We start from the raw sequence: 22,920 nt of genomic DNA on the forward strand, positions 1-22,920 counted from the left end.
AACTCCTTGCCTGAGGAGGTTGTGAAGGCTAGGACTATAACAGGGTTTAAAAGAGAACTGGATAAATTCATGGAGTTTAAGTCCATTAATGGCTATTAGCCAGGATGGGTAAGGGATGGTGTCCCTAGGCTCTGTTTGTTAGTGGGTGGAGATGGATGGCAGGAGAGAAATCACTTGATCATTACCTGTTAGGTTCACTCCCTCTGGGGCACCTGGAATTGGCACTGTCGGTAGACAGGATACTGGGCTGGACAGACCTTTGGTCTGACCCAGTATGGCCATTCTTATGTTCTTATGACACAAACTCTGTCTACATATTTGAAAATGGTTTCAAAGGCCTAGTCTACCTTACAATTATAAGTGAGTAGGGGACACACCCAATGTCTTAGCCCACTTATGCAACACTTAAGGTCCTACTACATTACAAATTTGAACCATGTTGTAAGTGACATCCATGACTTCATTGTAATTGTAGCAGAGACAAGTATAAACTTGATTACAATCCCTAATATGGATTAGTTCACTGCTAACCTCTGCTCTCCAACTTTCAGTGGCTGGTTGTATAAAGCTCCCACATGAAAGCTCTTGATTCCTAACTGAGACCTTAATCAGGAGCCTAATGTCATTATCCTAACTGTTTTCACCTGGGTGGGTATGGGAAGCAGGCAAGCTGAACAGTGAGTTAATTCCTTGGCTGCTGGGCCTAGGGCAAGGGCTCTGCTGCCATCAGTCACTCAGGGACCTTTAGGCACCAAAAAATTAAACTTAATCTTTAATACAGTCTGACCAGTCAGTCCAGGAAGTAAGGATTTAGGGGAGGTGGGAGTTGCATCTGAGCAAATGTGTCTCATCTGATAGCGCTGGAGTTGGGGGCTACAGGCTGGTGTTTTCAACTCCCTTGGAACATACATGGGAACATTTGGAACGTGCTAGGATTCCGTTCAGAGAGTCACTTTACTCTCCATTCCAGACAGCAGGTGTCTTCTATCCCTCTGAGAGCTTGTCTGCACTGGCACTTTACAGCGCTGCAACTTTCTCGCTCACGGGTATGAAAAAACACCCCCCGAAGCACAGCAAGTTTCAGCCCTGTAAAGCACCAGTATAGATAGTGCACCAGTGCGGTGAGCCGTGCACCTCATGGAGGTGGGTTTTTTTAGAGCACTAGTAAAGCTCTCTCCCAGTGCTGTGCCACGACCACACAAGTCACATTAAAGCACTGCCACGGCAGCACTTTAACGTTGCCAGTGTAGACGAGCCCTGAGTCAGCCTTGAACCAGAGCCCTAGCATGGGGCTAAGAAGCCATGCTGCTGAAGGTGCAGTCTGTCACATGAGACATAAAAACAGGCCCCTCACTAGAGCCGGGCAAAAGGTGTTGGTTGCTCTCCCCGTTTGATTTTTAGTTTCTGGCTCAAACAATCCCCCATACTCAAAGTGAAACTCAACTGAAGTCACCAAAGAGTTTCATCCTCAGCCATAACTTGGGCCTGGCTCATCCAAAAGGTGTCTGAATGAATGTAGGCCGAGTTGCAGATTGATAGTAATGCAACAGGGTTTGGTTCTGAAAGGGTCATGCACAGTTAGACTTTGTCTTCACTGCAGACGAAAGTGTGTTTTTACATCCAGTTAGCTCTTGATGTCAAATCCTAACAGAGACAAAGCACTGTAGTTTTTACCTCAGTGTAGGCAAGATCACTATACCTCCCACTTGGGATCAACCCCAACTACTTACACCGAGGGAGAAATTATAGTGCCTTGTCTCCCGCTGGATTTTACACGCCAGTTAGCTCTCCTGATGTAAAGCAGTGAAGACACAGCTTCAGTCTTGTGGTTATTAATGCTCCCAAGGCCTTTTTGCAAGGAGCACTTACCCAAGTGCCCAGGCAAACTCCAGTTTGGGCTAATTGCACTATGACAAAAATTCCCTTACCAGTTCAAACTGGAGAAATTAGTTTTCACTTCCCCTCCTGAAACCCCTGCATTACTGGTGCAGAAAGTCTGCTGGGTCCCAGCCCAGTGATGGCTGCACTTCAGTGGTGTGTGAATTGAAGAGGCTACACCCTCTAATGTTGGTGGGATCCTTCAGAATGAAAGGTGCTACGCAGCTAGATGGTGTTATTACATGTTTGATTGGATTGCACACTATCTGAACACTTTCAGACTTCTGCCTGGCATATCAAAGCTCCCTCTGCCCCTGGGAAAAAACCCAGACACATGGGAAGGGAGTGTGCAAATCAAACAAAGGAAGAGTACATGGGAAAGTGAAGGGGAGAGGGGCAAACGAGAGATAGGAAACAATACTTTGAACAAGCCCAGTCATGCCCCAGGTACCTGTTTTACCTGCCCTAAGTGTGACCACAGCTCAGTCTGCCCAGCAACTGCCGTAAGAACTGGGACAAACCAAGATCAGGAGAACAAGAAGAATTTGCTGGGTGATATCACTGCGGAGCTGAGCTGGCCAACCACCTGTGTGATGAATGCATTAGTCATCTAGCAGCCCTCACCAAAAATCCCTGGGTTGGCATTACAGGGAGGAAGCAATTGTTTACATATGACGTCTACAGGAGCTAAGTCTTTGGAAATGACTGGCTGTGGGAAAGTGAAAAGATAGAAGTCACTACTCTGCATCCAATCTACTGGTGCATCTGTCTGCACAACCCTACAGGCATAGCAAAGGGGCTTGTGCAATGGGGCTGGCCAGCACTGTTTCAAGACCTGGGTGACCCATTAGATCATTATCTCTATCCCCACTAAACCTCACCCTGAGGAAATACAAGAAGATAAAAACCTCTCCACAGAAAATCTCCTCAAGCCTCTCCTCTGCCATGCAGCCTGTAAGAAATTGGCCAGTTAATCATGGCTAGGATGAGGGACAGGTGGGACTATATAGCACTATCTATTTATCATATTGTTTTAAAATAAGTGTATATAAAATGGTGTGTATTTGATTATATCTCTCTCCCGCCACTCTTCATTTGTTACCTCTCTTCATAGATCATACTGTTATGCTGAAAGATCTGGTTACTGCATGGATCAACAGACCTCTTTAGGACTGGGTGTGAGCACACTCTTCAGTTAGCATAACTGTCAGGATAAATGAATCACAAGCCCCTCACCTAAGACAAAAGGGAGTTGTGAACCTGCCCAGGAGTTTTTGGAGTGAGTGGTCTCACTGAATATTGGGAGGGGACAGAAAACACAGAGGAGAGACAGACAGACGCCCTGACAAAGCAGCTGAAAGCATAGTGTCTGACCCTGAAAGAAATGTGGAGAGAGATTTTTGGGTCAGGAGTGCAGGCTGAAAAGACCGTTCTTGGTTATGTGAACAAATGAAGCAGTTTCCTGCTATTTGATTCCTTCTGTGTTCAGAATAAGAGATGCAGGACTTCATACATTCTTTGTGGTGACAGAACTGTGTCAAAGAAATAGCAGACTACTTCCAATTTCTACTCCCAGCTGAGACACCCACAGGGCCCTAACAGGAAGTTATTTGAGGAGAGGACTGTGTCTTTGTATGCGTGTATTCAGCTCCTAGCAAGGAAAAGTTAGGGAGAAGGAGGCTGAAGACCCTACATTCCAAGGGTCTTCCTGTAGCGGCAGGATACTTGTATTTCTAGCTCTCAGGAATAAGAAGTCTGTGCAGAGACATTACTGTAGTCTAGTGATTAGCACAAGGTACTGGGGGCCTGGTTCTCCACTGCCCTGAACCTTATGTAGTCATTTATAGCTGTATAAACTGCTACTACCAGTATAAATAAGGGTGAATTCTAACTTGGTAGCACTTCACACACACTTTATACAGGTGCAAGTGACTCTACGTGGTACAAATCAGAAGGGAGTCAGGCCACTGGCGCATCAGGACACCTGGGTTCTGTTCCCAGCTCCGCAACTGACTCAATGTGTGGCTTAAGTTTAGGCAAATATGTTCAAAGGTGGTCTTTGATCTTGGTGTCTCAAAGTTGTGCACTGCAAAATTGTGACACCCAGAACCAGAGGCCACTTCTGAAAATATTTGCTTTAAACCTCACTGCGCTTCAGTTTTCCCCTCTGTAAAATTGAGATACTTTAATATATAAACCGTTATTACAAGAACACCCAGAAATGCTGAGTACAAAGTCTTATTTTATCTATCTGCTGTAAGGATTTCAGTAATAGTTCCATCTCAAAGTCATTTAGATCCATTCTTTGGGCTGGGATTTCTTTTGCCCTTCTGGGAGCAAGGGAGACTGTGTGGCTGGTCTATGCCCCAGCTCCGAGAAGCAGATTCAGTCTGCTGTGTCTCCTTTTTAAAGCTCTTTTCCTCATTCTTAACTTCATGTCTGTGTGTCCTTCACACCCAGCTGTCCTTTGCTGTGGAAATCCAGGCTGCCAATGAAAAGCTGCCCATGTGTCCCTAAATCAGCAGGTCTTTACCTCCCTCTCCACCATCATTTCCTAGCTATTTCCTCACACCTCTTTTGGAACTGGCTTTAATAATAGGTCCAGCCCATGGCCAATTAATCACTGAACAAATGAACATAAGCCAACTGCACTACTGCACTAAGGAAAGTGAAGGCTGGGCACACACACACATCCACCCACCCACCCTCTCCCTCCCTCCCTCCCTTTTCTCACAGCTGGATCAGGCAATTTACAGAAAGCCCAGCGGGCTGGGGAGGGAGTAAATCCTTCCTGAGGTTGTTGCTGGACTCCATAAGGAAGGAGCGGACCTACAGCAATTTTAGAAAAGTTTCCTACTGTTGCTAAGGCAGTTTCAGCTCCACTGCCATTGGCAAAATCAGGAGTCTCCTAGGGCAGACATCCTGCCAGCTCTCACCACTGTTTTGTATTTGAAAGCCTCCCTAGTGTTTAAATGTCAGTCATAATAAATACCTAGCTATTGCATAGTGCTTTTCATTCCCTAGTCCTCAAAGCACTTTTATCCCTATTTTACAGATGGGGAAACTGAGGCACAGAGCAGGGAGGTGACTTGCCCAAGTTCACCCAACAGGCCACTGGCAGAGCCAGCATTAGCCCACCACTGTCCTGAATCCCAGTCCACTGCTCTATCTGCTAGGCCACACTGCCTCTCTGAATTAGGCACCTAACTCCCACCGATAGTCAACAAGAGTTAGGTGCCTTTGAAACTCACCCGTGTCTCACTCAGACCTGTCTGAGCAGGGTTACTTGATGTGGTGATAAAAAATGCTGTTGATAACGGATAGCCACTCTGTCCTGGGGGCAGGGGTGCAATGTTGCTAACACTACAGGAGCCAAACCACAGTTAGCAAGGGTGGAATGTTTTAGAAAGTTTCCCTCCCTTGTGTAGACAAGGCCAGTGTCTCAGTGGTTGAATGGGAGATGCCAATACCCCTCTCATTGCGTATTTGGTTGGGGTTTTCTTCTCTGGGTCAGAGATACTAAATGTCCCTGACATCTGATTGGCTAGCTGGGTGTCCAAGTTTCTACTGCACTTGCGGGGGCTGGGGACATAGGCATAGTTTGACTTCTATATTTGCGGGGACAGCTCCAGTCAGGCCAATGGGGCCATGCGTGGCGGGGGCGGGGGCAAATTCCACACCTGCCTGAGGCTTGCAGTTTGGGGAGGCAAACTATGCCCATGGCTGTGGGTTCAACAGAAAGTGAGGGTGGGGGCTGATTTGATGGCTGAGTGGGTGTGTATGAGAAGTGTCAATCTGGGTGCACACATTATGGAGGCTGATCACTTTAAATAGCTCCTTGCTCTCTGAGCAGATCCTAAGCCTCTAAGAGAAGCCTATGAGCAGGCTGACTGGATAGAGAGAGAAATGAAGAGGGGGATGGAAAGTGTATGACTGGACGTGGGCAGCAGGTATAATGGGCCAGGGGAGGCTAAGGTTCTTGTGCATCCTCCAGGTGATGGGAAGGGGCTCAGGGGAGGAGGCCAAGTGGGACCTGGGCCTGGGGTGGAGCATGGGCGGGGCCACAGTCCAGGCGCTGGTGGCCCTCCCCACACTTCCAGGGAGCTTCCGCCGCTCAGGCCTAGCCTCGTCAAATGTGGGAGTCATACGCCGCCCATATGGCTGGATGAATAAGTTAACAATGGTTGAATGGGTATGGACTGTGCTTGGGCAGACTTCAGCGAAGGTTCAGACTTCAAGGAAAGGGAAGAGAAAGAAGAAAGAAGCAGAAAATACAAGGCCAGCTAGAGAAGGAAAGAGACAGATTAAAGTACAGGTTTCAGAGTAACAGCTGTGTTAGTCTGTATTCGCAAAAAGAAAAGGAGTACTTGTGGCTCACCAATTTATTTGAGCATAAGCTTTCATGAGCTACAGCTCACTTCATCGCATCTGATGAAGTGAGCTGTAGCTCACGAAAGCTTATGCTCAAATAAATTGGTTAGTCTCTAAGGTGCCACAAGTACTCCTTTTCTTTTTTAGATTAAAGTACCTATCTTTGCAAAGGGGAACAAAGAGAACCTTGGGAATTATACAACAGTCAGCTGAACTTCCATTCATGGAACAAATTTGTGATGTTGCACTCTATATGATTTTATGAAAATATGCTAATGAGTTTTAATATAATGTAACTGAAATATGCCTCATGCAAAAGGTCTCTTGTAAGGTACCATTACAAAGCTTATAATCTACTGAGTGTGGTCATCCTATTTGTATGTATGGATCATTCTTCTATCTGAAACTAGAAATATGAAATACAACTCTGAGGGCCTATTGTAATTATGCAAAGTGTGGGCCATTAATGGTGATTTGGAATCTTGATGGCTCCCTATTAACCAGGACAATTGACTGTAGATGGCTCTGTTTACTTGTAACTGTTCCTGTATACCTGCGTGCTGGCAAGTGGGTAATGAAGTCTTACAGTGATGTGTGATCAAGTCACCTGAACTGGAATCCATCTTTAACCTGATGCTTTTCCATTTAGAAGGAGGGGTAGGAACCCAGAGAGGGACAAAGGATTCCTGCCTTGTGCAAAAGATATATCAGGGGGTGGAACAGAACAAAGAGGGCTGCAGTCATGAGAAATCCCCTACCTACGACCTGAGCTGGAACAAGGACTGTACCAAGGGAAAGGATTGTGCCCAGACTAGGAAGGCGTCCAGTCTGTGATAGAAGCTTCTTGAAACATCTCTGAGGGTGAGATTTTATCTGTATTCAGTTTTCTTACTGTACTAGGCTTAGACTTGCCTGTTTTATTTTATTTTGCTTGGTAATTCACTTTGTTCTGTCTGTTATTACTTGGAACCACTTAAATCCTACTTTTTGCAATGGATCTTGGAAGGGTCCAATCCACATAAGAAGTGTTCCTGGAGACATTCAGGATAGCATGTGGGCAATGGCTGCTGCCTGTAAAAACTGAGTCATTCATGGACATGTGACTTGCCCATGTGACTCCAAAACTCCATCTTGGAGCTGGACTTTGCATAGGAGAGAGGAGGGGGTCTCCACCCACAAGAGAAAGTCTATTTAAGCTCATGGGAGACCCCTCCATTTTGTCTTCAGCTGGCTCAAGAGATAGCAGCTCCACCCCAAACGATACCTGACAGAAACTGGGACAAAGGACAGTAACTACAGGGGGTGTGAGTGACTGCTGGACCCAGACTAGAAGAAGACTAGTCTGTAAAAGGAAGCTTACTGTAACACCTCTGAGGGTGAGGTTTTATCTGTATTCAGTTTTCTTACTGTATTAGGCTTAGACTTGAGTGTTTTATTTTATTTTGCTCGGTAATTCACTTTGTTCTGTCTGTTACTACTTGGAACCACTTAAATCCTACTTTCAGTATTTAATAAAATCATTTTTTACATATTATTTAACCCAGAGTATGTATTAATACGGGGGGTAAACAGCTGTGCATATCTTTCTATCAATGTTATAGAGGGTGAACAATTTATGATTTTACCCTGTGTAAGCTTTATACAGGGTAAAATGGATTTATTTGGAGTTTGAACCCCAAATTGGGAGTTGGGTATCTGAGTGCTGGAGACAGGAACACTTCTTAAGCTGTTTTCAGTTAAGCCAGCAGCTTATGAGGGACATGGTTCAGATCTGTGTCTGTGTTTGTAGCAGGCTAGCGTGTCTGGCACAACCAGGCAGGGTTCTGAAGTCCCAAGCTGGCAGGGAAAACGGGCTCAGAGGTAGTCTCAGCACATCAGTTGGCAGTTCCCAAGGGGAGTTCTGTGATCCAACCCATCACAAAATTGTTAAACAATCCATTTATGAGCACCTGGAGGACAATAGGGTGATATGGAAAGCCCCATGTTTTCTGCAAATCTGAAATAACACAAAATAAAATGGAAAAACAACATATAAAATGAAAAACTCCCCCCTCAGTGGCAGTTCCCACCCCCGCAAGGCTAGGCCTGGCTGGTTTCCTGCTCTGGGCATTGTGACCTGGTGTACAGAGTCACAGAACCACTCAGGTTGGCACAGCTGCCTCTGTATCATGAATATAGAGGGACAGCTTGGTCAAGGATGAGTGACATTGACACCCTGAGTGCCAGGACACGATGCCTGGAGTGGGAAGCTGGGCCCAGCCCTGCAGGACAGGAGTTATCACTATGTGGTGAGCACAGGGAGGGCTCATTCTGCAACCCCCCAACCCTGAGAGCATCCCACCTCTGTGGGGGCAGGACTTAACACACATACACCCTCCCCCAGCCTGGATAAAATGAAATAACACAAAATTCCCCAAAAATAAAATGGAAAATTAAAAAAAGAATTTCACAGGGCTCTAGTGATAAATAGTCAACTTGGCTTCGGCAAGAACAAATCATGTAAAACCAACCTAATTTCCTTTTTTGACAGGAAGAAAAGGAGTACTTGTGGCACCTTAGAGACTAAGGTGCCACAAGTACTCCTTTTCTTTTTGCGAATACAGACTAACACGGCTGTTACTCTGAAACCTTTTTTGACAGGGTTACTGGCCTTGTGCATGAGGAGAAACAGTAGATGTGATATATCTCAGTTTTTGTAAGGCTTTTGACACACTCCCATGTGAGATCTCGTAAGCAAACTGGGGCAGCGTGGTCTAGATGAAATTACCATTGAGCACTGGTGCATCTCAGTGTCTCCTGTTCTCTGCCTGTGGCACATAACAGTCTAGTCTCCTGTAGGTCTCATTTCTGTTGTTGGGTTTACTGGGTGGGTACTGGGTGGTGTTGGTGGCCTGTGATATACAGGGGTCTGACTAGAATGAACTAGTGATCCCTTGTGGCCTTAAATTTTATGACTTAGTTTGTGCCTCAGTTCCCATTAGTAAGATGGGATAATAGCACTTCCCTACATCACGGTGGTGTTGTGAGGATAAATACATGAAATAGGGTGATGTGCTCTAATACTATTGTGAGGGGGGCCATATAAGCACCTTGGGTACATAGAAGGATGCAATAAGGGGGGTGGGGTGGAATGAGAGGCTGTTGCTCCTTGAGCCTGAAGAGAGAAAAGGCTCTAGCATGTTAATTTCAGTACAGTACTGATCTTCATTAAGCCAGAAGTCGCTGGGTGGGGAAGTGAGTTTCCATAGGGGTAGAATTGGTGTAATGAATGGTTGGCTGTAAATGTGTACACACACAAATGACAGAACAACTTACTGTAAAGAGCAGAATTTCTGGTTTGGGGAGTTCAGAAAGCTCCAATTCTCAGGCTAACAGAATAAAAGTTTGTCTTCAAAAGTGTTTGCAGGCATTTTTCAACAGACCAGAGCGTCTGGTCACTCCTTGGGCGTGTCAGAGCTGAGAACAAAGACGCAGACACCTTGTTTACATAGAGATTTGTGAAAATATCCCTATCATATGTGGCTTCACCAGCAATGGGGGGATGAGGAGGGGAGGGAAAGAAAGAGCACCAGTGTCCAATATTTGCTGGCATTTTAAATATCATTTTGTCTAGACTTGCTGTGAGCAACTTAGGCAAAACCGTAGTAAAACTGCCAGTGGCTACTCAACACCAACACTCCCAGTCTCACTAGCATCAGTGCTCCAGCAACAAGGGGAGGTTTTTCATGAAAACCACATTGTGGATACAGACAGAAATGGGCAAAGGCATTTCTGAGTGCCAAATCAGTGACAGAGACTCACAGGGAGTCCAGTCACACCTAGGCTGGCTTATGAACAAGGAAACCCAGAGTCATATTGCAGCAAGTCATACCCATAGTCAACCAACTCCTTTCTTGTAAAAAGATACTCCAATACCTTATATGGGCCACATTACAACAGTGATACTGTACTGCAGAATACTGTAACTTCTTTTTAATAAGGCTCTAATACCCACAGGGAAAACCCACCCTATATTATATCTATGTAATGACACTCAGATCTATTCCTGATGAACAGGGGTCAGTATAAGGCTTGTCTTCATAGGGAAATTGACCAGAATAGCCCCGTCTTGACACTTTTTCTGGAATAAGGGTGTCCACACAAGAAGCTATTCCAGAATAGCTCTAGCATTTTAAATTCACACCATACCTTATTCTGGAATAACTTCCGCATGTAGACAAGCCCTAAAACAAAGGTCCAAGAAATAAGGGGTTTAGGGTGAAAACTGTAGCATCAAACCACTCCTTGAGCATAATTAAACCCAGGTCTTAAGTCACTGACACCCAATTATTAAGCCATGCCCCATATAGTAACTTCACAGATACACCTCATTTAAACACCACAATACTGAGTTACAGAGAGGTGGAAGTGAGAAGAGCAAAGTAATGGGAGGGGGTCTGCCAGATGAGTACCACACCCTGAAGAGGACTTGTCCAAATAACTGAGTCCTCTACCTTTTGCCCAGACTCATGAGTGTGCACTCTACATGTTATCACAGCTGAGACTCAAACAGGATCCTGATGATTCATAGCTGGACATATTGGCAAGTGAAAGCACACCAGTGTCCTCTAGTGGTTGGAATCAGAAATACATAAATGTGGCATAGGCCCTATACTGCTTACCAGTAACAAAGATTCTTCTTTAGTTACAGTGATGGATGCCTGTGCTTTTGAAATACATTATCGGGGAGTTCCAAGTGTTCATGGAATTGATACAATAAGGAGTGAATTTAAGAGGTGAGCCAAAAAGAAGCCTCTCCTTGGCTAAGCCAGCAATAGCTGGGCCAAACTGGAAGTTGTTTTGCTTTCCTTAGAAAAAAGAGTGCAGAGAAAACTCATAGAGAGCTACCTTCATTACAGTGCCCAAGAAGTTAGCTCCCCATCCCACACTGGGTATATCTACACTGCAGTGCAAGCCCAGGGTTCAAACTCAGGCTCAAGCCTAACCCCTCTTCCATTTACACACAAATCTTGAAAACCCAAGGCTTAAACACAGAGTCCCAGGACCTCATGGGGACGGAAGGTCTGAGCTTGAGTCAAGCTGGAAACCAGGGTTCATTGTTTTTCCATGTAGACACAGTCCCACTGAACGCATGCTCTGGGAGTCTGTCAAAAGTATTCCACAGTCCCACCGTCTGACTTTCATTTTCCTCTGGACAGTCACATTTGATAGACATTCATTTTTTCCCACACTGAACCATGGAAAGGGCTAGAGTAGCCACCTTTTGGGAGGGTGTCAGGAAGCCTGGGATATGGGTGGTTGGACTCAGGCCCATATAATGCAGTGCAGGTGCTAGTGCCCCAGGTTTAAACAATTCCTAACCTAAGATTACAAATGAGTGTAGATGCTTAAGCACTAGGTTAATGACTCCAAGGTCTGCTGACTCAAGTTCTACTAACACTGGACTTACATTGCAGTGTAAACATATCCACAAACCATTTTTCAAAGCAAAATGGCCCTTTCCATCTTCTCCCACAGCATTGAGAGAAGAGGGGCTTTCTTTTGCTTTTATTTCAAGGTGACCTGAAAACAAGTGATAAACCTGGGTTTGTGCCCTTTTTTGCTTCTCTACATTGGCTAAAGAAGGCCTGAAAATGCACACCTTACAATTCAGTCTTCTCTATTCTGTCACGAACTGACAGGATTATGACATCACACACACTCCGCTGCTTTAGTTGACACCTATTTAACTGCAACACTGTGACAGATTTAACAGCTATTTCCCTTCAGCCAAGGGCTAAAAATTTTCTCAGCTCAGATCTGAGTCATCCAAGGAGTCCTTCATCAGGAACAGGCAAAATGAGCTTTTGCATTCTTAAAATTCCTAAAGGTAAAAACACGAGCAGAGTTTACACACACACAACTTTCAGGCCTTCTACAAAGAGCCAAAATGGGCAAAAATCTATTTCCCCCCCCCCCCCCCCGTACTGGTCAGCTTACAGTCTCACTAAACTGGCATCCAACTTGAAATGACTTTTCATTTAAACAATGAGATGGCTGAAAACCTAGTGTTACCATTACCTTAAAGTACCACATCAGACTAGTTCTTTGCCCACAGAGATAATAGTCCATCTATTGCAGTGTTGTTATGGCCATGTTGTTCCCAAGATACTAGAGAGACAAGCTGGGCGAGGCAGTATCTTATCTTTCAAAAGCTTGTCTCTGTCACCAACAGACCTTGGTCCAATAAAAGACATTACCTCACCTACCTGGTCTCTCTCATATCCCACCTTGTCAAGGTGGAGCCATCCCATTGTCATGAGATGGCTTGCTGGTTTATTTATTTACATAACATAGTCATTGTGCCATAGGGAACCCAGTCAGACCTGATATCATGTAAGTGTGAGCTAATGCTCCTGGCTTAGGCACTGGGCCTTGCGCAGAGAACATGTGTTCCTCCTCAAGCAAATTGTGACTTAACACACCCTCCCCAAGTGGGAGTGGGACTTCACTGTCGCTCCCAGCAGGGTGGCCCCTGCAGGGCAGAGTTAGACTGCTTTGGTGGAGCAGTGTAAGCAAGAAGTTTCAATTCCTCTCATTCCATGAAGGCAGGATGCTGCTAGGAAAGGGTTGAAGTCCATTAATGGAGCAGGGTGGAGAAGTCCAGGGTTGACCGAACAAACAATTTTTCCTCACGCCAGCAGGGTGGTGAGATCATATTTATAAAACCCTGTTACATAAAAGACACATTTCAGAGTAACAGCCATGTTAGTCTGTATTCGCAAAAAGAAAAGGAGTACTTGTGGCACCTTAGAGACTAACCAATTTATTTGAGCATAAGCTTTCGTGAGCTACAACTCACTTCATCGGATGCATACTAAAAAGATCTTCTACACTTTCCACAGTATGCATCCGATGAAGTGAGCTGTAGCTCACGAAAGCTTATGCTCAAATAAATTGGTTAGTCTCTAAGGTGCCACAAGTACTCCTTTTCTTTTTATAAAGGACACAATGGTTTCTTTAAGACCAACTGGTGCCCTGACCCTGCCTAGGGCAATGGTGACAATCTCAACCCACAATACATACAGGCCTTCATTAGCCAGCAAGGACAGGAGGCCAAGGACGTGCTCTACCACCCCCTCCAGAACCATAGTAAGCATCACAGGCTGCCACTCAGCAGAGAGGATTCCTTAAGACACTGTTCTGTTTCCACAGCAGTATTAACACAGCTCAGGCTGAATAGGAGCAAATCTGTCTAAAAAGTAACACGAGAGAGACAAGGTGGGTGAGGTAGTGTCTTTTATTGGGCTAACTTCTGTTGGTGAGAGAATCAGGGCCTGCAGTGGAACCAGTCTCCAGGCAACCTAGTAAGTGCAGCTGGCCTGCAATATGGGAAGAGTCAGCAGACCGGCTCTCAAGCCCAGCAGCAGCAGGCAGTTCAAGTGGCTGCTTCTCAAAACATTTGCCAATGTCCATGGCTGCAATAACTCCTGCCCCTGCTTGTTCCCAACTCCTGCCCCACCTCACTCCTGGTAACCCAGTTCCGACTCTTGGTTCTGACACTGGCCTCTGACACCAGCTCTGCCCAGTAGGGATGACCGCCCACATTCCAGTCACTGACAGACGCTTCCTATGTTGACGGAAGGGGTTTTCCATGGATGTAGATAATCCACCTCCCCAAGCGGCAGTAATGAGGTGAACACCGGGGTTAGGTTGGCTTAACTAGGGTGCATGGGTGCCAGGTTTGTATAATTTTTGGTGGTGCCCAGAACAGGTCCAAGCAGAGATAGGCACCACCTCTGAATGGGCGGCTCTGAAAATATAAGCCCAAACATTGGTGGAGCCAGGTCCGCCTTCCTGAATATAGGTGGAGCATAGGCCTATATAACTCGCTGCCTATGGGGGTGCTCAGGGATGTGAATTTTCCACACATCTGAGCTACGTAGCTAGATCAGGGGTTCTCAAACCGTGGGTCAGGACCCCAAAGTGGGTTGTGACCCCACCAAGGCTGGTGTTGGCCCTGGGCCTCAGCAAGTCTGAAGCCCAAGCCCAAGCCCCACCGCTCAGGGCTTAGGTTACATGCCCCCTGCCCAGGGCAGAAGCCTGGGGTGGTGGGGCTCGGGCAGGCTCTGTCTTCAGTGCCCCCTCCTGGGGTCATGTAGTAGTTTTTGTTGTCAGAAGGGGGTCACGATGCAATGAAGTTTGAGAACCGCTGAGCTACGTTAATCTATGCTTAAAATTTAGACCAAGACTCAGCAACTCCTGCCAAGTATTAGAAGCCAGGAAGCCTGTGTTTACAGACAGTAACTACACGAGAGCCACTGGTGCCAGCACATGGCCAAACTGGGAACTGCAATTTTCTGAAGTGTTTTATACCCTACAGGCACCACTCCGAGAAACCGGTGCCTGGACCAGGAACAGGGCCTGCCCCTTTCTGAATCCTCACGGAGGGGGCTGGTTTTCCCATGCTGAGCACCTGCAGCTCCAGCTGAAATAATGGGAACTGCAGGTGCTGAGCTCTGCTCGCTCATGTAGCTTGCGTGCTCAGTGTGCCGCAATTATTTTGTGGCCCTTCCCCCTCCCACAATATGCCCCCGCTCTCACCTCCTAGCTGCTGGGAGGAAAGGGAAAGGATGTCCAGGAGAAAGCACTTTTATGAGTGCGTGAGGGTCTGCCTTAACCTGCAGCCTCCGTGAAGGCCACCTCAGGGGCCCCCAGACAGGCAGATTTGTTTTAATTGAAAGAAGCCTGTTAAATCTAGGCATCCTTTGCTTTAGGAAGAGCCCCCAGGAGAAGCTGCTTTGCTTGCCTATAATGCAGGTTCTCACAGTGGATTAGCTGCTTGCTAGTCTGACTAGCAACTCTGATGTACTGCAAGAGCTCAAATGGTTTGCGAGCAAACCAGCTTCTCCTGAGAGGTCTTCATAAAGCAAAGGCTGCCTAGATTTACCACAAAAAGGACATTATGCACTCAAGAGCAGGACATGGCAAAGCCAGAGGCAGCACTAGCATTGGGGAATAGGCCTGCAAATCACTTTTGGCTGCTGCCACCTACCCCTTTCCCACAAAACCAACTGCTTACCACCGGAGTGCACAATTTCCCACCTCCATGCCCAGGTCCGGCCTGAGCCTTTGGAGAAGGGTTAGCGAGACTTTGGAGGGCTCCTCCCAGAGTGACCCATTTTATAAAGGCAGTGTAGATGTAGCTGTGTCAGTCCCAGGGTACGAGAGACACAAGGTGGGTGAGGTAATATATTTTATTGGACCAACTTCTGTTGATGAGAGAGACACGTATCCAGCCGCACAGAGCTCTTCTTTCTGCTGAAGAGCTCTGTGGAGCTTGAAAGTTTCGTCTCTCTCACCAACAGTTATGTGACCCCCGAGCATGCTCAAATAAATTGGTTAGTCTCTAAGGTGCCACAAGTACTCCTTTTCTTTTTGCAAATACAGACTAACACGGCTGCTACTCTGAAACCAAACATTAACTAGGAAACACAATGTGGCTGGTACATTTTGTTATCCCCACTCTACACGCTGGGGGAGGGAATAATCCCAGCACTGAGATTGACTGCCCCTGTCGCCTAGGTCAGCATTCACTCATGACAAATTTCTGCCCCCACCATCCAAAGCCAGCAACTAGGGCTCCATGGGATTGCCAGTAATCACAAGGACTCCCCAGCATAGGTGGATGGTTTTGGTTTGCCATGCTTTTTTTTTATGCTACTGCATCTCTTATTAAAACATGAATCTCAAGGGAGGGAGAGAAATGAAAAGGATCAGTTTCTCCTAGAGGAAAGGAATTGAAGGAGGGTAACAGTGCACTTGGCTGGGCTGGCTTCCAGCTTCCTCCTGGCATGGCTCTGCTTCCCAAATGACAAAGGAAGGAAGAAGACAGGAGCACAGCTGTCCTGGGAGGCAGAACCAAGCCATTGACCTGTGAGGAGCAAGCCCCACTGAAAAAGCCAGCGCTTTGACCGGTGACTATTACTGTTCCCCAAGCTGCGGGTGTGAGTGAGGCAGGTACAGGCGCAATGTATTGGCAAAGTATAGGCCCCACCAAAAAGAGGAGTTGTTTAGGGTGGTCTGGGGCGGGCGGGCGGGGGGTGCGGAGATGAACAGTAGGAAAAATAGATTGAAACTGAACAAAGAAGAATTGGAGAGACAAGGTGGGTGAGGTAATAAAGGGACTGAGAGACTTTTTCCATTGGACCATATTAACTGGAACCATAAACTCGCTGAACATTAAATCTCATCAAATGAGGGTAAATCCATCCTCATCATCCACACTCATTATATTCCACACCTGAACATAGCCATTATATGAGCAACATACCCTCATATCTCAATGTCTGTACTTTGACCCGTTAACCTTTTACCCCCAGTTGGGGATATTGAAGATTATGTACTCCTTACAGCATCCGATCCTAAACCAAATGTTGCACCCCTTGATAATCTGTACGTTATTCCCTGATAACAAGACACTTCTATGCTTTAACTCTGTATCGTTTTCTTTTTATTTTATCATCTTAATAAAATTCTTAAATCTGTTGGCAAGAGAGAGAAGTTTCGGCTTACACAGAGCTCTTAGAAGTGGAGCAGACTAGCAGGAAACATTTGGTAATTAGTGCAGTCTACTGAACTGCGCCATGCAAAACACATTTCCTGGCTGTGGAGTTACTTAACCTTTAGAGCCTAAGGAGATCAATGTGTGAGGAGGTGGGGGAGGGTTATCCTGGTTTTCACACACATCCATCAGGGATATAAGCAAAATTTCCATGACAGTGGCTGACTGATCAGCAGCCCCAAGGTAGAGAAAGAACTACACATGGGAAAAGAAGAGCGTGTTTGTGTTTGGTTTCAAAGACCCAAAACCAGTCTGACTAGCTGAAAGCCCAGTTTCAGGCTACACCCTTCCCTTCCTCCCTGTGTGTTAATGGGAAGTGATCCCATTCCCAGAATGCCTCAGACTTAGTCATTATCTATGTAATCAAGCATTTCTGCTGCATTCATCACTATAGTATTTTGTGCTTAACAACTCCCCCCACCCCAACAGTGTGGGCTCATTCCCCTCCCTGAGGCAGATACCACAGAGCCACTTCAGCCCTATCCCCCAAGCCACTACAACCTGAGCGGGGATGCTGGTGCTGAGGGAAGACTCCTCACTGACAGGAGGACAACATTCCTCAGACACTTCTCTCAAGCCAGATAAAGACGAACAACATTTTATTAAAATCTGCATTTACAGAGGGAGCAAAATCATGAGTTAAGGATTCTTACACAGGCCTGGGGGGTTGTAGAAAAGCACAGGAGGCTGGGTGTGGAGGAGATGATGCAAGGCAGACCAGAAAAACATGAGAGCCTGGCAATGGGCAGGTGCTCAGGCAGGTGTCTACATGCCCTTTGCCATCCCTTCAGGGGGCAATTGTGGGTATCAAGCCTGCAATCGGAGCACCAGCAGCTTGGGGGCAGTCATCATCCTCCCAAAAGAGAGACAGTTCTGCTGGACTCACACCCGAGGAGTCCGAGCGTCACTCCATTCAAGAAGAGATTATAATCACTTCATAACCTTCCCCAGGACGTCCACTAGTGCCAGCCCACCACAGCCACAACCCTCTGGGGACGGGTCCCACACACTTGTGTCCAAACGTTTAAAAAAAAAAAAAAAAAGATCTGTACATACATTTAACATTTTTAAAAGTCATAAAAGAAAATGATCCAGGTTATCACTTCATAGTGGATATTTCCAAAGCAGCGGACATGGGGAGTCCAGGCTCTAATCCCAGTATTAACCAGCATTGCTTCAGAAGCATTTCACAGACAACTCCTCACCCAACTAGAGAGAGTTGGGTTCCATTCTAAAAGCAAGAGTAGCCTGGACTATTAGGTGCATGGCTGGGGTGAGAGGCCCCATCACTGTCATTGAGAGAAGCAGGAGTGCAGAGTAAAGGGCTTAGTCTCTGCCTGGAGTTGGGACTTTGTACTTAGCTACTCAACAAGAACGTGAGTGAGTACAGGGACTAGTGTCTGGGTAAGTTCTCAGAGCCTCACGTAGCTGGTGCTAGACTTCAATGCTAGCAGCTGGGCTCATTTTGTTCCAGTCAAAATAGGGATGGGAGAAAAAGTGGCTGAGTAAGAGAACCAGGGAGGTTCACTTTCCTCTGCACAGCCCCGAATCGGGGCTCTCTCAGGTATGTTGATCAGCAGAGGGGCACTCTGGCACTGCGTGAGATTCTCAGCCTCAAAATGTTAAATAAAGGAACATTTACAAAAAAAGTTACAAGCTAACCACATTGAGCTGCTCCAGACATCCGTCCCCAACAGCAGAGCCAGGCCATCACCAGGGCAAATCCAGAGGCCTGTGAGCAGTTTCACCAGAGCTGGGGCTATTACACTCTGTGGTTTGGGACATGAGAAAATGGACCAACATGCTTGCTCACCCTCCCTCCCTCCATTTCACCTCTATCCATCTTTGGAGCATGGGTGGGAAGCTGCTCATTTCTCCATACATGTCCTCTTCCTCCAAAAAGCCAACCAGGGTCCTTTTGCCAGGATACTACCTTGTTCCCACGCTGTGCTGATTGGCCCCTTCCCTGTGGCAGAACTTACCATGAGCAACCAACAGGTGGCGCTAGTTCAGCACAGCTGAAGCAAGGGTACTGGCTGAACCTGCAAGGGTGGAGAGGCCACTCTTTCCATCTCCCCCTAAGACTAGCTAGAAAACTAGGGACATATCCTTCCATTCACTTTGAGTAAGAATATGCACATTTGCAAAGAGTGTTTAGAGACCAGACTGTCATCCTGAAAAACAGACACGTGGAAGGGTGCAACAAAGAAGGGTGCATGTAAAACTCTTACTGCAATGTGTTTGGGGAGATATTAGTTGCACATTTCTGTAATATCTGTTCAAAACTCAAACAGCAATCAAAATGTAGACAACCCTGTCTTTCCTGTCATAGAAGAGAGATCATTTGAAAGACTGGCACATAGTTCACAGCACTGACTGAGACAGTCACATGAAGCATGCAAGCCCAGACAAATTCTCACGGAGATCCCCAAGTTTGGCGTTGGGACAGAACTACCTAGGGAAGGTGGTTTGGGGACCGGTGAATATGAGGAGGTGGTTGGATAGACCCAAAGTGGGCAGATTTACATGTCACAGAAAAAAAAAAAAAATAGCTGGCTCTGGTGGGCCTGCAGAAAAATTAATGCCACATAAAAGTCAAACCACAGCCCCTTCAGCAGATCCTTCTGCCACTCTCGCTTAGAGTGGCAGGCACAGAACCATTCAGAGCTGTGACTGGATTGCTCAAAATGGGGAAGGGGAAAAAGTCAAGAGGTGAACTAAAATCCTTCCCCATACTTTCAGCTTCAAGAGCAACCACAAGCACTTGGGACATGGCTAGTATCTACTGCCACGCTACAAACATCTTCTAATAGAAAAGGAGGTGAAGAGTCCTTCAGGCATAGGCTATTGTTTCTAACACAAACAGTACATGGAACTGTGCCTGATCAGAGGGAAGTGCTTGGATCAGATGGGTTTGGTTGTACTGTTGTAAACCAGGTGCTCAGTATCCTCTGTGGTGGAGAGGGTTGAGTTGGTAGCAGTGGTAGGCTGGCGTCGCCGGCTGTTCCTCTTTCTATTCTTCAGGAAGAAGTAGCCAATGATGACCAGGACTACCATTATACAGATACAAAGGAGAACTGTAATAGCCACCTCAAAAGCACCTGTAAGGGGGACACACACAGTTAGAAGGGCTGCTCCGCTACTTCTGTAGTGGCATTAACAGGCAGAAAAGAGCAAGAGGTACACAGCTGGGTCACCACCTGGTGCTGGCAAAGGAGATGGTATCAGCAGTCAACAAGGACTAGTGACTGGACAGCAGGATGTTTAGCTCAGCGGTGGATGGAGATGAAGAAAGACCATGACTGGATGGCTCAAGGGGCTGGTAAGGATATACAGAGCCTTTCACTTCCAGGTCATGGTTCAAGTTCCACTCGAGTCAGTTCTCAATAGGGTGATCAGACGTCCCAATAAAATCGGGACCGTCCCGATTTTTAGTTCTTTGTCCCACGCCCCAACCAATGCACGGTCAGGACGCCATTTATCCCGATATTGCAGCTTTGGCCGGTGTGTGTGTGTGTGTGCGCGCGCGCGTGTGTGCGCTTCCCCCGTGTTTCCCGATATTTTGTCCGTTTCATCTGGTCAACTTAATTCTCAAAGTTATCATCATCTGAAGGCTGTTCAGCTACTTGGAGGTTGGACATCCGTATTAAACACACAACCTTATCCCCAGCACCAGTGATGTTAATCAGGCGCCTGTCACCAGCACTGAAGTCATATAAGTGTGGTGCATTTGAGAGGACCGGGGCAAATCTGAGAGGAAGGTTGAGTCTCTGAGACATTGGGAATGGAGAAGAATCATCTCAGGAGCGGTTTGCTCTGGGAGAAACTCTCAACACAGGTTTGGGATGAATGGGCAACTCACGTTAAAATGTGAGCGTTGTATGTTTAAGATCATTAACTTCAGGCCCATTGCAATTGTAGGTAGGAGCTTTACAACCCTGCTCCCATGTCAACCAACATTATTCAAATACCCACCTGTATCAAGCCTATCCTCAGCTATCCAGGTCAGTGGGGGACATGCCAGACTGGCTATGAGAGGAGAGTGTCTTCCCGCTGTTCTTTGATGCCTACAGATTATAGGGCTCAATTCTCGTCTCGCTTATATTAGGGTGAATTAGGAGTAACTACAGAGGTCAACCGAGTCACACAGGAGTGAGAGAGGAGAAGGAGTCCCACAGATCCATTTCCCTTGTCCCATGAAGACCACATTACTTCCTGAAGTTAGATGTGATGTTCCCTCCCCGCACCCCCCCCCCCCCGATAATGAAGTGCAATACATTCCATGAGAGAGGGAAGGAGAGATCATGACAAACATGTCACTTGAGTAGAATTCTTACTTACTCAAGCCAGCTTGCTGGGTCCCATATGCTCCCCATCTCTGGCCAATCACATCTGCCTCTGCGCAGGGAAAAAACAAAAACACAGTCTCATGAGAGAGCTGGGAACAATGGGATGAGGCACCAGCCTCCCAGGACACTTTCATGCTGGAGTCAAACTGCATACCTGGAATTAACCACCAGAGAATTCCCTTCCAGCACACCCTCAACTCAGCCAGGGCATTATTGTCCATTTCTTTAATTCTGGCTTCTCTCTTTCTCTACAAATACAGGAATCTGGGGAGGGGAGAGTCTCCCTTCTGACAGCCCCAATGGGGGAAAATATGCTCTTGGGGCAGGCCAGTGAAGGATGGTATTGATCCACGCAACACTTCAGAGAAAGCATCAGAGCAGGAGTCTCTCCACTTCCTTACATACACAGCTTAGTGGAATCCCTTCTTTGGGACCCCCTCCCCTCCCACTCAGACAAGACACAATCTGCACTAGATGATGTAAAACTGGTTTCTAGATGCATGTTTTAGCACATCTGAGTCAGCAGTCCCTACAGAGAGGACCTACAGGTTTGGGGGCATGTGTCTCCCCACCACCAAATATCCAGTTTTGCCTCCTCCATTGTTGTATCAATGTGATGACCCTGAAGAGGGCAAAACAGATACCTGCGGCCCCTAAACTGGGCCATCTCACTCCAGTGTCAAGAACTATTGGAATTCTCTGTGGCTGGACAGCCAAGAGCCAATGCCTTGCACATCAATACCCAAAATGCTCCTCCAGTTCACAGCAGTAACGGAGCTCAAGAAACTCCCAAGAAAAGTAGGGTGGCCTTTTGGAGGTTGTACTGCAGAGTGTTATTTTCTGGGTGCTCTGCACGAGCAATCAGACAGAATGAGGAGCTTTGTGGAGAGAGGCCAGGGTTAGAAAGCAATGCTCCATCTCATGCTCTGCAGAGCTCCAGCCTATTTGGAGCCAGGGAATTTAGCTTGGAGGGTTTCACTGTGGTAGAGATGCTGGCCCCCTCACCCCACAGCCCTGTTGCTTACTTGTGATGCCTGCACATGATTTCAGACACTCTTCTTCCTCCTCAAAGTTATTTCGGTTGCCTTCACAGCCCCCATAGGTGAAGCGGTCACATTTCTCGGTGAATGGGTTATAGTACCAGCGGGGGATGCTCTCTTGGCACAGCCCAGTGTCTGGTAAATCCACACAGTGACCTGGCAAAGCAAGAGAGGTGTTCGGGCTTGTGACGAAGGGGGACAGTTCTTAATATTTCCTCTGAATACTGTAGGGGTGCCTCAGTTTCCCCTATGCATTTCTTAAGTCTCTAGGTGGTGAGATAAGGGGTGTAATTGTTGCAGTGCAAAGGGCCAGTGTACATAAATGGCCGACATTCCCATCTCCTGGCAACTGATGGCCTGGGCCCTCCCCCCCCCCCCACAAGGTAATAGCTAAAGGGTTGGAGAACAAAGGAATCAGGTGACCTCCTGGCCCAGGAAAGGGACAAAGCCCAGAGGAGGAGGGTCTGGAGGGTGAGTCAGTTTGGGCTGGCTGGGGATGTGGAGTGAAGTGCAGACGCAGACTTGGTTGTCTCGCTCTCCAAAACGGACCCAGCTGAGGGGTCCTGTTCTCTGTACCTACAAGCTCTGCTTTAGGCCGTGTTCCTGTCATCTAATAAACCTCTGTTTTACTGGCTGGCTAAGAGTCACGTCTGACTGTGAAGTTGGGCTGCAGGACCCT

At 46.9% G+C, this 22,920-nt stretch overlaps 1 protein-coding gene across 4 annotated transcripts in view; it reads right to left on the bottom strand.

Moving 5' to 3' along the window:
- Window positions 1-17,425: 17,425 nt before the first annotated feature.
- The window catches only part of SPINT1 (serine peptidase inhibitor, Kunitz type 1), a 30,192-nt gene continuing 24,697 nt past the window's right edge, over window positions 17,426-22,920 (bottom strand). For 2 of the 4 annotated variants that reach the window (XM_074955686.1, XM_074955684.1), the window contains 3 exons: window positions 22,227-22,397; window positions 21,194-21,250; window positions 17,426-19,953 (listed from right to left, as the gene is read on the bottom strand). In XM_074955686.1, the coding sequence (XP_074811787.1) occupies window positions 19,757-19,953; window positions 21,194-21,250; window positions 22,227-22,397 (425 nt within the window). In that variant the 3' untranslated portion in view covers window positions 17,426-19,756. The remainder of the gene's footprint in view (window positions 19,954-21,193; window positions 21,251-22,226; window positions 22,398-22,920) is intronic. The other 2 variants (XM_074955685.1, XM_074955683.1) reach the window with 1 other exon arrangement.

The sequence above is a fragment of the Natator depressus genome, chromosome 6, assembly GCF_965152275.1.
Source record: "Natator depressus isolate rNatDep1 chromosome 6, rNatDep2.hap1, whole genome shotgun sequence".
Lineage (NCBI taxonomy): Eukaryota > Metazoa > Chordata > Testudines > Cheloniidae > Natator > Natator depressus.